General features: G+C 43.3%; 1 protein-coding gene across 1 annotated transcript in view; it reads right to left on the bottom strand.

The window, feature by feature from the left end:
- The window catches only part of KIAA0319 (KIAA0319 ortholog), a 562,397-nt gene that overhangs the window by 210,401 nt on the left and 333,204 nt on the right, over positions 1–18,792 (bottom strand). Inside the window, exon 12 of the mRNA XM_069218755.1 lies at positions 8,891–9,023. Coding sequence (XP_069074856.1) covers positions 8,891–9,023 — 133 coding nt within the window. The remainder of the gene's footprint in view (positions 1–8,890; positions 9,024–18,792) is intronic.

Below are 18,792 nucleotides of genomic sequence, written 5' to 3'. Positions count from 1 at the left end.
ATTCACAATCCTAGATGTGCCTCTACCTCTCCTTTCTTTTCTACGCACAGGTTACAGACACCAGTGGGACTACTTAAGCCTTAATGGATGGCTAGGAAGGGGTTTAGGAAGGGACATGCAAAAAAACAAAAAAACACCCATCCACACAAGAATAAGCCCATGACTATTCCTGAATTGCACTTCTAAAGCTACTACAACAACAAACAAAAAAGTTCCCGCACTGTCACAAATGTGCAGCTTTAGAGTATGCCCAGCACCACACAAGGTCTCTCACAGATATACCGTAACACTTTCCCATAAAAAAGTAATGGTTGCAGGGACTTAAAATAACACCCAATAGGAAAAATTTTTTAAATAAATGAAATAATGTTCAACATATTAAATTATCACAAATGTTACAATCAAATAGTTTTAACATTAAAATTATAATAAACTGGAAACCTTTGGTTAAGTAATTATTAGCATTCAAAATAATTGAATAGATACCTTTTAATAAATTGTAATACACATTCAATTTAATTTTTCTAAAAAGTAGATAAGATTTTTTATAAATTATTCTTCAGGGAAATTATTTTTGTATTAAATATATTTGAAATAAATAATGATTTATACAGATTTAAGTAGATGAGCTGTAACATTTTAGTTTATTATTTCTAGCTTTAAAGTAAAGATAACATTATTTCACATACATATTTTATAACAAAACATTGTTACTATTATTTTGAAGTTTAATAAAATGTAGACAATTCTCCTATGTTTTACCACAGGGAGATCTCTGCCCTAGAGGAAGAGACCTCCGCTGATATGTGAAAAGTTATGATAAGTACCTTTAAATACATAAATCCTTTTCTAGGAGGCTCCCCGAGGGGGTGGAGGCATGTACGTCTAGGAGTAACTTCACATTCGGAAACAGTGATTAGCAAAAAAGTGTGAAGTTACTCCTAGGTGCAGGAGTTGATTTGAGCAAGAGTAAATATACACATGTAAAGACGTAAATGTACCTGCCTTCACTAGAAACTATTGCATCGCCAACAACAATTACACTAATGACCTGCAATTCATAAATGCTTCTTGCTCTAAGAAAATTATGAATCAAAGTTCAATTTATGCTGTATGAAGCCCACTAAGAAGCAAGATTTATATTTTACCTTAGTAGCCACCCACAAAGTTTTAGAGATAGATTGGCATATGGCCAATTTTTTACAAGTTGGGCATAACAAAGAGGACTAAGGAGAACTGGAAACTCTCTGTAACAGGTTGATATACAAGAGAAAGCCAGGAAAATTTGTAAAGTGAGCCTACTGAAAAGATTGCTCTAGCCAAAGCAGAGTAAACTGATGGTCCGGTGAGCACTAAATGAGATTAAAATACTTATCTAAACAATGTCTGCAATCTCGTCAGTAACCGGAGTAAGAGAGTCATAGTGAAGGAGTGGAATGTAATTTCTGCATGCAATGTTCCCTTTCTGTAGCAGAAGATCACTTTTGAGCATAACAAATCTAATGTAAATGCTCTAAGCCATACACCACCCACACATTTCATCACATCCTGCTGATGTCTGGCACAGACTGTAATGCATTATAAATGTGGGAACTGTATTATATGTAGGTTTATGGGCAACATGAAAGGCCTCATTGAGAACAGGGTGTAAATAGGTAATCTGCTACTAATGCGTGGTTTTTCCAATCACTTTCCACTCAGTTTCTCTGCTTCATTTGGAGATAATCTATCTCAGATAGAGAAAATGTTTCCTTTCCGAAGGCAAAACAGGCAACATCCTGCTTGCTCAACAGTGATGTAATGTTCCTTGCTTAGGTTGGACATCCCAAAATCCCTCGTGCCCGCCACCATCAAGCAATGCATGTTGGCGCCATGCATGAAATAAAAAAAAAAAATGTTAAACAGCATGTCTGTGATGTTGCTTTTTTGTTTTCAGGAACAAACTTCCACTTAGGGGGTTGGTTTCTGAAACTCCCCCCTGCCCCACCACCTAAAACACTAACAAGTCTGTCATAACACAGTGGCATGGACAGCATTGGAGTTTCATTGAAAGTGTTCCTGTTGCACTTTTGCTGAACAGACCCAACATTTTTAGTGGAGAAATCTAAATTGGACAGGCCAGATGCCGAACGGTGAGTGATGGCTTGGCTGCTCCAGCCAACTGACTGCCAGTACACCAGGCATCCATTGAGCCCCTAATCACTTGGAACTTGCCAAGATCAAGGTAAGAGCAAAGGATTTCTGATGACACAACTGCAACACCGCAAACGTCATCAACAGTATCAAATGTCAACGTAACCTTGTTTATGTGAGTCAAATGACAGGCAGACAAAACTCAGTCAACAATGAAGCACAACATATTTTAAGACACACAATGTACCCTTAGACAAACATTTGTATCCAGAAAGGCCAGAAAGACCATAATGAAAGTGACTTGGTTTGCAGGTCCCAAAAGAAGTCATCATGCCTACAGGGGGTGACAATTTGTCCGTATTATTAACCATGAGAGACCTAGAGAAACACTAAATGGATTGACTGCCTTTATTATGCCCATAGAGGACTTACTGAAGTTATAGAATGGCAGACTACAGCAACAATGCTTGTAATATGCAGTCCTTTTATCACTGCGGCACAAGTTGTATGAATACAATGTCTTGTGAACAGAAATGTAAGTGTTTCTAAACTGTGGATTTGCTTTCTTTTAATGCAATTCTACTAAAAACACTTATTTCTTCATTAAGTGTGCTTTTATTTATTTCGAAATCCAACTGGAGACAAAACTGTTGCACAATCAAGGAATATTGTCCATTTATATCATATTACTAGATGCAAATGTTATAAATATGAGGTCATCATATCATTAATAGTTGGTAGTTTACAGGGAACATCTGTAATGCTGTTAACAAATTTATTTTTTCAAGTACTGGTAACTTCAAACTAAGCAAGATAATGCCCTTTTTAGCATGTCAAGAATGATGCCTTCCTGCTAGTATAATGTTTTTTTTTTCTTTTTCCTGGCAAACATTTATCCCATATAGAACTACACCACTCCCCTTTAATCATGATTCACTTTTCTACTCTATTGTATACGTTGATATAATGTCCCAAACTGTTTTGTCTGAATGCATGTTTTGAATAATCTATAGTCCTATTTAGTCTCCGGCTTTCATTACTTCTATTTTTGAACCATTCTGCAAAGCCCTATGCATTTTGTTGACCATGCCTGGCTATGTGCCATTAGATGCATTATGCTAAATAGACAGCTTTTTCTCTTTGGCATCCCATGGACTCTCATATGCACTTAGAATACTGACAAAGACAATTCCAGATTTAAGAATTACTCACTTGGCAGAGTTCCCTGTTTGCAAAACTCTTGTTTCATCCACTCTATTTAGACTCTGGTGAACCATCACGTGCCCCCGCTGGCTCTGCCAGTATAAACCTTCGACTAACTTCCTCCAAGGACTGTGAGCCATTTGGGCTAAGTGCCTCGGACTGTTCCACTCTATTTAGGGTGACTTTGTGTCATACTTTTTTTCCTGTTCCAGACTGCCAGGAAAAGTCTTGTGCCCCCGGATGAAAACAAAAAAAATAATACCCACACCCTGGGAGACAAGGAGTCAGGGCTATTAGTTGTTTTATTGTCAGAAACAAACCACTGCTTTCGGAATTTATTTTTGAAAAAACAAAAAAACTTTGCTGAGCAGCCACATGAAATATGGTGGCAGCCGAGCAAAGCACAGTACCTTCAGTACCTTCAGAGGAACTGCTGTGGCAGCAGCTTCTCTCCAGACACAGTGATCTCTGCCAGGCAGTAGGGGATCTCTAACTGTGGCGGTCAGTCATCCACCAGGGTGGATCCTGGAGGGACGGAAGGTCACATTCTAAATCCTAAATAGACCCTTAGTTGTTTACAATTCTGAGTTGCCCCAGCATTTATATTCTACCATTATTCCTGTATTGTGATCTTTGTTATCCCAGAAGCCTTTTTTTTACTTCTTACCCACTGTTGTCTTTTAGTGATACTGCCTGGAATGGTTGATATTTGATCTGTGCCATAAGATGTAAGTATGTATGTATGTATGCATGTATGTATAAGGTATTTCTATAGCGGAAGGCTAGCCAAAGGTGACTGATAGCTATACATGGTCAAAGACAAGCATAAGGTCAGCGAGTAACAGAAAAAGGTGCTGTGATGTGGATGGTTAATGCATTGTAGAGTTCTTTAAAGAGGTGAGTCTTCAACTTCTTCCTATATTAGAGCAGTGTTGGGGTGTTCCTGCTGGATACAGGATGTTGGTCCAGATCCTGGGGCATAGATAAAGGCCTGCTGTCTTTTTTCACTTCTTAATCTACAGTCTGATGGTGTCCTGGCCGCAGGTGTGCCGAGATATGCCTAATTGGGATCTTCAACTCTCTCTAACAGGGCTAAATTGTTATAACTCCTGTATTACCCATTTTTCAACAATTTTAAGAATTTTATTAATACGTTAAACTCGGACCATTTGGTAATTTACTTTTGTCATCCCTCTGAGTGTGGTCATTCACAAATGAGTTGTAAAGTGTGACCTGTCTCATGAATATTAATGCGGTAGGTCCTTTGCAACCCATTTGGGAATTGCTAACAGTGTCTCAGACACTATTGTACGTGTTGTTTTGTGACTGGCAATTTGTGTTTTGCAAAAATTGCAAATTTCCAGTCACGAAAAAAATGGCCATACATCTGGCCCATAGTATTGTTGTGCAAATATTTTAGGCAGACTTCATACTTTTGTTTTCAGCTTCTCCTTCTTATCATGGGATATTTAGATTGTCAATGAAATTTGAAAAAATTGACAAGAAGCAAGGAATAGTCAACTGAGAAAATACTAATATCTCAAGGTAACCATTTTTTAAGAGTGTTTACCTTAATATAGCTGCTAATTAAGCTACAATTAGTTACCCAACGCGATTTTGTTGATTGAATGTTCATTACCTGGCACCTGATTTCTTTTTGGCTAGCGTCAGTGAAACTCTGATGGGTGTCTCCCAAAACATGCCATGCTGATTTGGAGCGTAATGTTAATTTGAATAGACACTTTCCTAAGAATTGATGTCTAAACTTTTAACTGGAAAAAAATACAAATGACAAAAAATGTTAAACAAAGTTTGAGGGCTCTGAAATGTTTCTCGGATATGTGTGGTGCGATGTTTGTTGTCAATCACAAAGTTAGGCCCATATGTATAATGCAATTTAGCATTATTAACAAGCCCGTTAAGAAATGGGGATTACCTATTTGAGATTTCCTAAGCACATGTGCAAAGTATTTCCTAAATACGAAATAGCATTTAGGAAATGCTATTACCATTGAATCCAATTTGATGGTAACAAAGTGCAAATTCCAAAAAAGGGACAGAAATACACTTTTTGCAGTGCCTTGAAGCGCGCACTAGCCCCATGGGCCCAGGAGTGCTTTACACGAGCATTAATTTTTTTCACAACTTAAAATTAAAGGGGACCTTAGCCTCATAGGTAGGGAATGATTTGCATTTCTGAAATTCTGATTTCCTAGAAGGGAATTACAATTTTGGAAATGCAAAAACAAAATCGGAAAATTGGAATGTAAAACCATTCCTACCTATGGGCGTAAAGCCTGAGGCCCAGCAGTAGGAATGGTTTTGCATTTCCTAAATTGAAATCTCCTAATAGGAAATTCAACTCCTTAGGAATCGCTATTAGGAAATCACAATTTTCTTACATTCCATTTTGCATTTCTTAAATAGCACTTCTTAAGATTCGCTATTTAGGAAATGCAAAATTGAACTTTCGTATATATGGCCCTTTGTGTTTCATTCACTTTTCAACCCTCCATCTGTTTTTTATCTTTTAGTGGCTATAATTTATCTTGCTCCTCTTTTTAAAATAATGGCTTATACATTAACACAATCCTATTTGATTGACTTTGAGTCTTAAGTGGTCCAACTACTATTGAATGTAATGTTCTTGGAGTTTTTCCATCTCACATTTAGCCACAGGCTCATTCTTTTTCATTCAATTTAAGTTTTGTATCAAACTATGCATATGAAATTACTAAAACCATTGAGTACAATGTTGTTTGCTCTATTCCAATATTAATGTATACACCTCAAGAAAACATTCTAGCAATTTCTAGTTGGTCTGTTGCGAAATTTGTGTGCTATTGGTCTTTAAATATTTTGTATTCTGCATTGCCACGTTCCCAAAAGCCAGTGAGTTCCTCATTGTACTCTTTTATCCTCACTGCAACAGAAGAAGCTTTATCATCATTGCAGGGTTACCTCAATTAAGCTGACAAATATTAGGAAATAAATTAAATGACCCCTATGTTCAATACTGGGATACAGGTGATCATGCTACGTAGAGCCGCAAAAAAAATTACAAAACACACGCACATCACAACTACTTGTAATTACTGATTATATAAAGTACGGAACAATTGAAGGGCAAATGCAGACAATGAACGGCATGCATGAACACGAGTGCTTACTGACAAACACGAGAGGCAGAAAACAAAGAAAAACAGTCAGTCCAAGCAACAGAAAAACATTCCAGGAGTAATTAAACTGTACTTGGCCGGTGCTCCTCAGCAAAGTACAGGAAGTGAATTATCGGCTGCCAAACCAGTTAGGAGGCAGCAAAACAAGAGCAACACTGCATTCAACCTATGGTAAGCGACAGGCAGGGGCGGGCAGAAGCAAAGTCCTATACTCCATCCAACAGGTCTTGCAGACAGTGCATGCACGCTGTCTAGGCTTGACCTAAAAATGCAATTTTGTATTTTTTAAATAGAGACTTCATAGAAATCGTTATTTAGGAAATCCAAAATGCTATCTGCAGTGATACGGATTTCCTAATAGCGATTCCTACAAAGTAGGAATAGTCAGATCTCCTACCTGGCGGGAAAGTGTTTCGGAATCTTGAAAATTCTGAGTAAACTATTGGGCTTTCTCCTAAAGGTAGCCAGGAAATTAGTAATCCAAGAACTGGTCATGTCCAGGCTGGACTACTGTAATGTGCTGTATCTAGGAGTCACACAAAGTAGATTGGAAAAAATCCACAGAGTGCAGAATATGGCAGCACAGTTGCTGCTCAATATCCCAAGGCGGTCATCCATTGGGTCAGCTCTTGTTAAACTACATTGCTTCCTGTGAGGAAGATAGTTTTCTTTAAAGGCTTGTGTCTCTGCCACAACATTCTGAATGGGAAGGGACCCCAATATTTACATTCCCTGGTGAAGTCATATTGGCCTAGCAGAAGCCTCAGATCTTCTAGGCCCTTAATTACCACCATTCCCAGAGGGAAAAAAGTCCGTATGGGTGGATGTTCCTTTAGCTTTTTGGCCCCTAAATTGTGAAACACTATGCCTTTAGATTTGAGACAGGACGGGTCAGAATTCGTATTTCGCAAGAAACTTAGGACCTGCTTTTTTACCCACAGGCCAGTCAAGCTTGCTATTTAAGGGTCTGTACTGGAGATTGTATTCATAGTGCTGCGGCACGCAAGATGGAGTAACCAGGTGCCTTATTGACTATTATTATTATTATTATTATAACACCTCAACTAATCTTGATCTACCGGTATCCCCCAAGCAACCCTAAGATATGCATTTGTAACATCTTGTGTAAAAGAAAACATCACTGGACCATTCTGGCCCAATAACTTCCAGAAAATAACTAATCAGCCCATGCTGATGAAACTATGAAAAAGCAGTGAACAAACAACCGAAACAGCACCTGTTACACAACAACCTTTGCAATAGCTGCTTCAGTGGTGTCCCTAATAGACTAACGGGCTTATTTACAAGCCCTGTGGAGCACAGCAGCACAGTAAGTAACCTTAGTGCACTGCCCTGTGCCACAGGAAAATTGTAGAAATGTGCCGTATCTACAAGATACAGCACTTTTCTGTCCTTTCTCACTGTGCTGGTGCACAATGGCTGTCTAGTGCCAACGCAGGCACCCCTGCACCAAGGGGCAAGGATGCCTGTGTTGCAGACATAATTGTTTCTGTGCAGGAAGGGACACCTTCCTGCACAAAGGGAATCCATGGAGGCTTTTCCCTCTTACTTTGTGTGCTGCACCCTGGGAAGGTGTAAGATTTTGACGCATTCCCAGGTTAACAATGCTTTGTAAATCTGGGAACGCCTGACTATGCAGCGACTTGCCCTCTGTTGCCTTACACCATACCTACAAGGCCTTGAAAAGCCATGCAGAGTGGCTTTGCAAGGCTCTGCAGATATGGACCTGCACAATGCACCATCGGTACTTCACAAAAAGTGGTGCACCAGCGACACACTGGGCTTGTAAATAAATCCCTAGACAACAAATGATATAATCAGAGGTGTACAGTAGACCTTGTGCTGCTCAAAACTCTAAACCTTCATCATCTTATTGGTCAGAACAACCCAGTGGGAGATCGTAAGGATCTACTGAGTCTGGTTGTATGCCAGTAGACTGGATTGAGTCTTAAAAAATACCACCACTCCCATAAACATCCACTGACATACAAAATCCCACTTGAAGTTTGTTTCCAGTGTTCCTTTTGCCACTCTTAGGATATATCATACAGTGTGAAATAACAAGTGGAAATATAAAGCATAAAATTAGTCTTGCTCTGACTGTACACCCATCCAATGGAAGAAGTCACAATCCATTTTTGCAATGGCTGATATGTTGGGCAGCCATGCACCAAATGCGAAGGGAGGAATGAGACTGTGGGCTCGAATGCGATTTAACACCCCTAATGATCAGAGGTCAGAACCGAGGAACCAACATTCAGAACATCTATCTCCACAGCAAGCTTGCTAAAAGTGCGGAATTCTAGTGCCTGATTAGGATCAGCTTATACTCGTCTGCAGTGTTAGACTGATACCTGATTTTTTCCCAGTGATAGGAAACAATCCCTTGGTCATCGGTGCTCCTGCTTCCATCCAGAATAGTGCTATCCACCGGGAACCTCAGCTGCTTGTCTAGACCGGCCACAGCTGTGGGAGGGTGGTTACTTTCTGTAGAAAAAAAGACAGTAGGAAGACACGTTGCATTACAAACTGTGAGTTACAGGTTTATCTGATTACTTTTATAAATTGTGTCAAATGCTGTATTCTCGATTTAAGTATTTTCTTGGTATATTTGCACAAATAGCATGTAACCTTAACAGGTTAACTTAAACATGGCGTGCCCAGGTTTTAGGTTTTTGAAAAGATAGAAATAGACTTTCAGGCAATCAATACGAAAATGTGCATGACAATTATTATTAATTGTGGGGTGAACTGACAGTTTTTGCCCACCAGTGCTGAACTTCAGTGTGTGAGAATGAAATAAAATCAACTGCTTTTGCAATTTCTATGACACCGATTCACATAATAAGCATCTACAGACATTTGCACCCACAGAGAGATCTGTTTGAATGATTTAATGCAGAGCAACATTTTTAGGGGAAGGTGAAAACGAGGGCATTCCCGTGGGGAGGGAGAAGCGGCACTGGGATAAAAATGAAGCCCTCAAATTTGCACGTTAGCAAAAAATATACTAACTACAGTGAATTCAAACTATGTACAGTAAAAATATTCAGTAGAAACTTGTGCTTCAAGGTCACTCATTGTGTGTACACAGTAGCCAGTGCCCATTGTCATGCTCGTCCCCACTTTGGTGAGTCGTGTTAGTTCACATGCTCTAGAAGCAAGATACAAGAGGGTTGATGATGCTCTTATCGATGGCTGAAGACACCATGTTTTGCCCTGGAATGCTGAGACAGCCAACTGACTTAGAAAACAGATGTAACAGATCCACATTTGGTGCTGGGTATGAAGGCGTATAGTTAAATGGCATCCCTTAAAGTATTTCTTGTTAGGAAAAATACTGATGACTCTTAAAAGTGCCATGCACAAACAATTATCTGTCTAGTGCAGCGTGAGAATGTTATTCTGCTGTCTAAACACAAAGAGGGGTAAGTCTAAGCTCACCAAAACAACAAGGCCCAGTATTTGAGTTGATTCCAACTCATTCCTTCTCAAAGTAAGGACAACATTCAACACTATTGAAATGTTCCTTTAAAGCAGCGTTTCGCAAACTATAGGCATCGAGCAGATTTTTGGTGGGTCGGAAAAGTCAGAGCAATAAATAAAATTGCCTAAAAATGTAGGGGAATATTTATGAGTCCCCTGTGCTGCCTGAGTGTCACTTTTTGTGACACTCTGGAAGCACAAACTACAAAATCATATCTATGAGGTCACGCTCTGATATTGAGTAACGCAGGGCAGCGCAATTCACTGGATTGCCTTACTCTGCTCTCGGAGGTGTTCCTTGGGCGTTGAACTGGGTTTTCCCATGCAACAACCATGGTTTTGAGCCTGTAAACCTGGGGATGTGCCAAAACCTTACACCTCTCCAGGGCAGACATAAGCTGCCATGTCCACCTGGCAAGCTAACCCTCTTGCCAGGCCCAAACCTTCCTTTTTAATACATGCAAGCAGGGGCGGTACCTCGATATGAGCGTAAATGGCGTTGCCCTCTCATGTAGTTGCCCGCCAACACCCAAATTCATTGTAAAAAGAAAACATTTAATTTTGATTGTACAGCGGCAGTGATGACATTCTCAAGTAGATGCCTGAATTAGGGTGGGAGTGGGGCTTTACAGGCTCACACGGGTCACTCACTGCAGAGAGAAGTGCACATGTCGAGTTGGACAGGTGCCTTTCACCGTCCAGGTCGACATGCGCACTTGAGAGATTGCTTCTCTATTAGCCGGCTGGGGGGAGGATCACAGCTGCAGCTCACCAGGTCTCCAAAGGAGTGTTGTGTACTCCTTTCCTAGCTAATGTTAGTGCTGTTTTCATGCTGTTTTAAACATAAAACGTAATGAAGCAGCGTCTTGATTGGCTCAGGAGCCTTGCGTAGGCCTCTATTCTCGCGCTGAACGGGAGACAGCAAGTCGGAGTCCGAGCCTCAGCCACAAGATGGCAGTGATGATGAGACTGTGTCAAACTGGGATAGCAAACTTCAGGCTCATGCTGACTCGATGAGTGTCCTCTACCTTTTGCCCTACAACGTGTAACGTAAAAGTGTGTAAATTGTACATAACGATCAACAGTACGCACACTGCCCCACACAGGCACCTTCTGTCTACCCAACTACAGGATCAGGATACTGGGAAGGAAGCATGGCGGATTATATAGTACAGGTAAGAGTTTCAAAGTTCTGTACTAGACTGGCAGCGCGTTTTGTTTACTTTATAATACTACATTGTTTAACCTCTTGGGTGCCTTGGACGAGATGATCTCGTCCAAGGCTACAGTTCCCCTGTGCCTTGGACGAGATCATCTCGTCCATGGCACAGGGGAACTTGGGGGCGCGCTAGCGCGCCCCCCGTGCACCCCCCTCCCCCAAAAAGCATTTCTTTTTCAATCACTTGGGAGGCCCGGAGGGGCTTCAAAGGGAAGGAAAAGTATTTCCTTCCCTTTGAAGTCCCTCCGAGGGTTTCAAAAGCCGGATTGCTTGCAATCCGGCTTTTGAAACCCCACTAGACACCAGGGATTTTATTTTTTTTCTTTGAAATTGACAAAAGGGAGAGACCCCTTGGGCAAGGGTCGCTCCCAGGGGGGGCATTTTTTTGAAAAGGCCTTTTCTGCCCCCAGGGGGGGCAGAAACCTCTAGGCACCAGGGACGATTTTTTTTTTTTTTTGTTTCATTTTTTTTTATTGAGGTGGGGAGCGACCCCTTAGGCAAGGGTCACTCCCCTTGGGGGAAAATTATATTTTGGCCATTTCTGCCCCCCTTGGGGGCAGATTGGCCTATTTTGATGAGGCCAATCTGCCCCCAAGGGGGGTAGAAACCACTAGACACCAGGGATTTTTTTTTATTTTTATTGTTATTGACAAAAGGGAGCGACCCCTTGGGCAAGGGTCGCTCCCACGGGGGGCATATTTTCGGGAAGGCCTTTTCTGCCCCCCCTGGGGGCAGATCGGCCTACTATTAGGCCGATCTGCCCCCAGGGGGGGGCAGAAACCTCTAGGCACCAGGGACCATTTTTTTATTTTATTTTTTCATTTTTTTTTTTTTTGGTGGGGAGCGACCCCTTAGGCAAGGGTCGCTCCCCTTGGGGGAAAATTATATTTTGCCCATTTCTGCCCCTCTTGGGGGCAGATTGGCCTATTTTGATGAGGCCAATCTGCCCCCAAGGGGGGTAGAAACCACTAGACACCAGGGAGTTTTTTCTTTGCGTGAATTTCACGCAAAGGGAGCGACCCCTTAGGCAAGGGTCGCTCCCTGGGGGGGAGGGCAATTTATTTTAGGCCATTTCTGCCCCCCCCTGGGGGCAGATCGGCCTATTATTAGGCCGATCTGCCCCCAGGGGGGGAAGAAACCTCTAGGCGCCAGGGCAAATTTTTTTTTTGTGTGGTTTTTTTTTGTTCTTTCTTTTTTTTAGAGATGGGGAGCAACCCATCAGGCAAGGGTCGCTCCCCTGGGGGGCAAATTGTATTTAGACCATTTCTGCCCCCCTGGGGGCAGATTGGCCGATTTTAGGTCAATCTGCCCCCAAGGGGGCAGAAACCACTAGGCACCGGGGATTTGTTTTTTGGCGCCAATGTCACGCAGGGGGAGCGACCCCGTAGGCAAGGGTCGCTCCCGGGGGGGGGAGTGGGGGTTGGGGGGGCAAATTTATTTTAGGCCATTTCTGCCCCCCCGGGGGACAGATCGGCCTATTATTAGGCCGAACTGCCCCCAGGGGGGGCAGAACCCTCTAGACGCCAGGGCAATTTTTTTTTTTGTGTTTTTTTTTTTTTGTTCTTTCTTTTTTTAGAGATGGGGAGCGACCCATCAGGCAAGGGTCGCTCCCCTGGGGGGGGCAAATTGTATTTAGACCATTTCTGCCCCCCTGGGGCGGCAGATTGGCCAATTTTAGGTCAATCTGCCCCCAAGGGGGCAGAAACCACTAGGCACCGGGGATTTGTTTTTTGGCGCCAATGTCACGCAGGGGGAGCGACCCCGTAGGCAAGGGTCGCTCCCGGGGGGTTGGGGGGGCAAATTTATTTTAGGCCATTTCTGCCCCCCCGGGGGACAGATCGGCCTATTATTAGGCCGAACTGCCCCCGGGGGGGGGGCAGAACACTCTAGGCGCCAGGGCAATTTTTTTTTTGTGTTTTTTTTTTTTTTTGTTTCTTTTTTTAGAGATGGGGAGCGACCCATCAGGCAAGGGTCGCTCCCCTGGGGGGGCAAATTGTATTTAGACCATTTCTGCCCCCCTGGGGGCAGATTGGCCAATTTTAGGTCAATCTGCCCCCAAGGGGGCAGAAACCACTAGGCACCGGGGATTTGTTTTTTGGTGCCAATGTCACGCAGGGGGAGCGACCCCGTAGGCAAGGGTCGCTCCCGGCGGGGGAGGGTGGGGGTTGGGGGGGCAAATTTATTTTAGGGCATTTCTGCCCCCCCCCCCCCTAGGGCCGGCTGAGCTACAGGCCAAACACAACAGGTAGGCACCTTGCAAAAAACACCTCTGTTTTCTGTGAAAAAATATGTTGTGTCCACGTTGTGTTTTGGGCCATTTCCTTTTGTGGGCGCTAGGCCTACCCACAGAAGTGATGTACCATTTTTATCGAGAGACTTAGGGGAACGCTGGGTGGAAGGAAATTTGTGGCTCCTCTCAGATTCCAGAACTTTCTGTCACCGAAATGAGAGGAAAAAGTGTTTTTTGGGCCAAATTTTGATGTTTGCAAAGGATTCTGGGTAACATAACCTGGTCAGAGCCCCGCAAGTCACCCCATCTTGGATTCCCCTGGGTTTCTAGTTTTCAAAAATGCACTGGTTTGCTAGGTTTCCTCAGGTGTCGGCTGAGCTACAGGCCAAAATCCACAGGTAGGCACTGCTTTTTATAAAAAAATGTGATGTGTCCACGTTGTGTTTTGCGCCCTTTCCTTTCGTGGGCACTAGTCCTACCCACACAAGTGAGGTATCATTTTTATCAGGAGACTTGGGGGAACGCTGGGTAGAAGGAAATTTGTGGCTCCTCTCAGATTCCAGAACTTTCTGCCACAGAAATGTGAGTAACGTGTATTTTTAGCCATATTTTGAGGTTTGCAAAGGATTCTGGGTAACAGAACCTGGTCCGAGCCCCGCAAGTCACCCCTCCTTGGATTCCCCTAGGTCTCTAGTTTTCAGAAATGCACAGGTTTGGTAGGTTTCCCTAGGTGCCGGCTGAGCTAGAGGCCAAAATCTACAGGTAGGCACTTCGCAAAAAACACCTCTGTTTTTTTCCAAAATTTAGGATGTGTCCACGTTGCGCTTTGGGGTGTTTCCTGTCGCCGGCACTAGGCCTACCCACGCAAGTGAGGTATCATTTTTATCGGGAGACTTGGGGGAACGCTGGGTGGAAGGAAATTTGTAGCTCCTCTCAGATTCCAGAACTTTCTGCCACAGAAATGTGAGGGACATGTGTTTTTTTAGCCAAATTTTGAGGTTTGCAAAGGATTCTGGGTAACAGAACCTGGTCCGAGCCCCGCAAGTCACCCCTCCTTGGATTCCCCTAGGTCTCTAGTTTTCAGAAATGCACAGGTTTGGTAGGTTTCCCTAAGTGCCGGCTGAGCTAGAGGCCAAAATCTACAGGTAGGCACTTTGCAAAAAACACCTCTGTTTTTTTCCAAAATTTAGGATGTGTCCACGTTGCGCTTTGGGGTGTTTCCTGTCGCCGGCGCTAGGCCTACCCACGCAAGTGAGGTATCATTTTTATCGGGAGACTTGGGGGAACGCTGGGTGGAAGGAAATTTGTAGCTCCTCTCAGATTCCAGAACTTTCTGCCACAGAAATGTGAGAGACATGTGTTTTTTTAGCCAAATTTTGAGGTTTGCAAAGGATTCTGGGTAACAGAACCTGGTCCGAGCCCCGCAAGTCACCCCTCCTTGGATTCCCCTAGGTCTTTAGTTTTCAGAAATGCACAGGTTTGGTAGGTTTCCCTGGGTGCCGGCTGAGCTAGAGGCCAAAATCTACAGGTAGGCACTTCGCAAAAAACACCTCTGTTTTTTTCCAAAATTTAGGATGTGTCCACGTTGCGCTTTGGGGTGTTTCCTGTCGCCGGCGCTAGGCCTACCCACGCAAGTGAGGTATCATTTTTATCGGGAGACTTGGGGGAACGCTGGGTGGAAGGAAATTTGTAGCTCCTCTCAGATTCCAGAACTTTCTGCCACAGAAATGTGAGGGACATGTGTTTTTTTAGCCAAATGTTGAGGTTTGCAAAGGATTCTGGGTAACAGAACCTGGTCCGAGCCCCGCAAGTCACCCCTCCTTGGATTCCCCTAGGTCTCTAGTTTTCAGAAATGCACAGGTTTGGTAGGTTTCTCTAGGTGCCGGCTGAGCTAGAGGCCAAAATCTACAGGTAGGCACTTCGCAAAAAACACCTCTGTTTTTTTCCAAAATTTAGGATGTGTCCACGTTGCGCTTTGGGGTGTTTCCTGTCGCCGGCGCTAGGCCTACCCATGCAGGTGAGGTATCATTTTTATCGGGAGACTTGGGGGAACGCTGGGTGGAAGGAAATTTGTAGCTCCTCTCAGATTCCAGAACTTTCTGCCACAGAAATGTGAGGGACATGTGTTTTTTTAGCCAAATGTTGAGGTTTGCAAAGGATTCTGGGTAACAGAACCTGGTCCGAGCCCCGCAAGTCACCCCTCCTTGGATTCCCCTAGGTCTCTAGTTTTCTGAAATGCACAGGTTTGGTAGGTTTCCCTAGGTGCCGGCTGAGCTAGAGGCCAAAATCTACAGGTAGGCACTTCGCAAAAAACACCTCTGTTTTTTTCCAAAAATTAGGATGTGTCCACGTTGCGCTTTGGGGTGTTTCCTGTCGCCGGCGCTAGGCCTACCCATGCAAGTGAGGTATCATTTTTATCGGGAGACTTGGGGTAACGCTGGGTGGAAGGAAATTTGTAGCTCCTCTCAGATTCCAGAACTTTCTGCCACAGAAATGTGAGGGACATGTGTTTTTTTAGCCAAATGTTGAGGTTTGCAAAGGATTCTGGGTAACAGAACCTGGTCCGAGCCCCGCAAGTCACCCCTCCTTGGATTCCCCTAGGTCTCTAGTTTTCAGAAATGCACAGGTTTGGTAGGTTTCCCTAGGTGCCGGCTGAGCTAGAGGCCAAAATCTACAGGTAGGCACTTCGCAAAAAACACCTCTGTTTTCTCCCAAAATTGTCGATGTGTCCACGTTGCGCTTTGGGGCGTTTCCTGTCGCGGGCGCTAGGCCTACCCACGCAAGTGAGGAATCATTTTTATCGGGAGACTTGGGGGAACATAGATTAGCAAAACAAGTGCTATTGCCCCTTGTCTTTCTCTACATTTTTTCCTTCCAAATATAGGAGAGTGTGTAAAAAAGACATCTATTTGAGAAATTCCCTATAATTCACATGCTTGTATGGTCACCCCGGAATTCAGAGATGTGCAAATAACAACTGCTCCTCAGCACCTTATCTTGTGCTCTTTTTGGAAATGCAAAGGTTTTCTTGATAGCAATTTTTTACTCTTTATATTTCAGCAAATGAATTGCTGTATACCCGGTATAGAATGAAAACGCACTGCAGGGTGCAGCTCATTTATTGGCTCTGGGTTCCTCGGGTTCTTGATGAACCTACAAGCCCTATATATCCCCGCAACCAGAGGAGTCCAGCAGACGTAACGGTATATTGCTTTCCATAATCTGACATTGCAGGGAAAAGTTACAGAGTAAAACATAGAGAAAAATTGATGTTTTTTTCACCTCAATTTCAATATTTTTCTTTTTCAGCTGTTATTTTCTGTAGGAAACCCTTGTAGGATCTACACAAATGACCCCTTGCTGAATTCAGAATTTTGTCTACTTTTCAGAAATGGTTAGGTTTCTGGGATCCAGCATTGGTTTCATGCCCATTCCTGTCACTGACTGGAAGGAGGCTGAAAGCACAAAAAATTGCAAAAATGGGGTATGCCCCAGTAAAATGCCAAAATTGTGTTGAAAAATTGGGTTTTCTGATTCAAGTCTGCCTGTTCCTGAAAGCTGGGAAGCTGCTGAGTTTAGCACCGCAAACCCTTTGTTGATGCCATTTTCAGGGGAAAAACCACAAGCCTTCTTCTGCAGCCACTTTTTCCAATTGTTTTGAAAAAAAACGAAATTTTCACTGTATTTTGGCCAATTTCTTGGCCTCCTTCAGGGGAACCCACAAAGTCTGGGTACCTCTAGAATCCCTAGGATGTTGGAAAAAAAGGACGCAAATTTGGCTTGGTTAGCTTATGTGGACAAAAAGTTATGAGGGCCTAAGCGCGAACTGCCCCAAATAGGCAAAAAAAGGCCTGGCACAGGAGGGGGAAAAGGCCTGGCAGCGAAGGGGTTACTATGTACGTTACACAACACAGCGCGAACAGTGCTAGGATGGGGCCGTCCCAATTCGCTGATGTCGTAAAAGAAGGGTACTTGCACAGTGGTCTCTCATTTTGGTGTGCTAAAGATAAGGGTACACTGCTTTATTACAATGTGCACTCATGTCAGTAACAGGAGCTGCCAATTGTAATCGGTTTACTTATAATACCATACTGTAATTAGGAGAAGACTGCAAGTACATGCTTCATTAACATGCTCCCTCTCCCTCTGTACTTTCTCTGGATCTTTTATCCGCAGATGTCTCACTTGATGTCTGTTACCCAAATTATATTGTAGGTTTCTGGCTTTAAAGTTCATCTGCTGCACTCCTGGCTGGGATTGTGTCTGACACAAAATGACCTTGTTATTTTAACTTGAGGTCATTACACCTCGATGTCACTTGTTCCCCTCTCCTTTCAGGATGCAGTATTGGATGTGTTTTAAGGTAAGATTCATGGCTTCAGCGTTACAGTTCTGAATAAATGCGTGTAATGCACTCTTAATGGTGTGTTTTCTGTACTAGTTTCCCATTGAGTAGCGATCCGTTTATACTGCATGCTTCTCAGCAAAGTCTCTATTTCCTACATGATAGCCAGTGGGATATGCTGTGTTAAACCTGCAGTGACAAGTCACATTCTAGGTTCAGCTTACCATCCTCTTCAACTTTATAAAATGCATATCACTAAGTCAGGGTACTAATAAATCCATTTGTTTCAGCACAGGAGACTTCAAACATATTCCAGTAAGAATAATAATCATATTACATTGCAGACGTGGGGATCCTTGTATCTTGGTCTTCGAGTGCAATCATTGAACAGTTTTGTACCATGTAAGTACAGTGCGATGCTTGCAAATGAAAATATCTTGTGAGAGGACTGAAGGTGTACAGTGTGGCACTGTTGTGCGGGCACTGGTGTTAGGATAGTTATAATGGGATCTATGATAGCTGACTGTGCACAGTACTGTGCAGAGTCACTGTCTGCTCTAAAAGACCCCAAATCAGTGTTTGCAAACGTCCTGGAGTTTGTGTACAATACTGTACCAAGGTTGATTGCACAAAGTTGCACAGAGGCTAATCCTGTGCACCATGCTGCGCCTGAGCGGGCAGGGTGCACAGTGCTGAACAAGGGCAATTCATATTCAGTAAAGCACAGAGGTTCAGTAAGAGGGGGCGCTTATCTGCTTCTCAACTAATTGCCTAAATTGCGCTGCGCCAGGAACTCCTGAATCCCTTCCCCTCTGCCTCCACTATCTCCACTCTGCACTCCCACTCTTCCATACTCTCTGCTACTACACCCTCTCCCCATGCTCTCCCCTGCTCCTTCACTTGCCAAACTCTTCTTTCTCTCACATTGTTCCCTATCCTGTCTCCGTTTTTTCCCAGGTGTCCCTTCCCCTATCTC

Source organism: Pleurodeles waltl, chromosome 2_1 (genome assembly GCF_031143425.1).
Source record: "Pleurodeles waltl isolate 20211129_DDA chromosome 2_1, aPleWal1.hap1.20221129, whole genome shotgun sequence".
Lineage (NCBI taxonomy): Eukaryota > Metazoa > Chordata > Amphibia > Caudata > Salamandridae > Pleurodeles > Pleurodeles waltl.
Note: the sequence above shows the minus strand (reverse complement) of the source record. Positions and strands in the feature narration are given on the sequence as shown.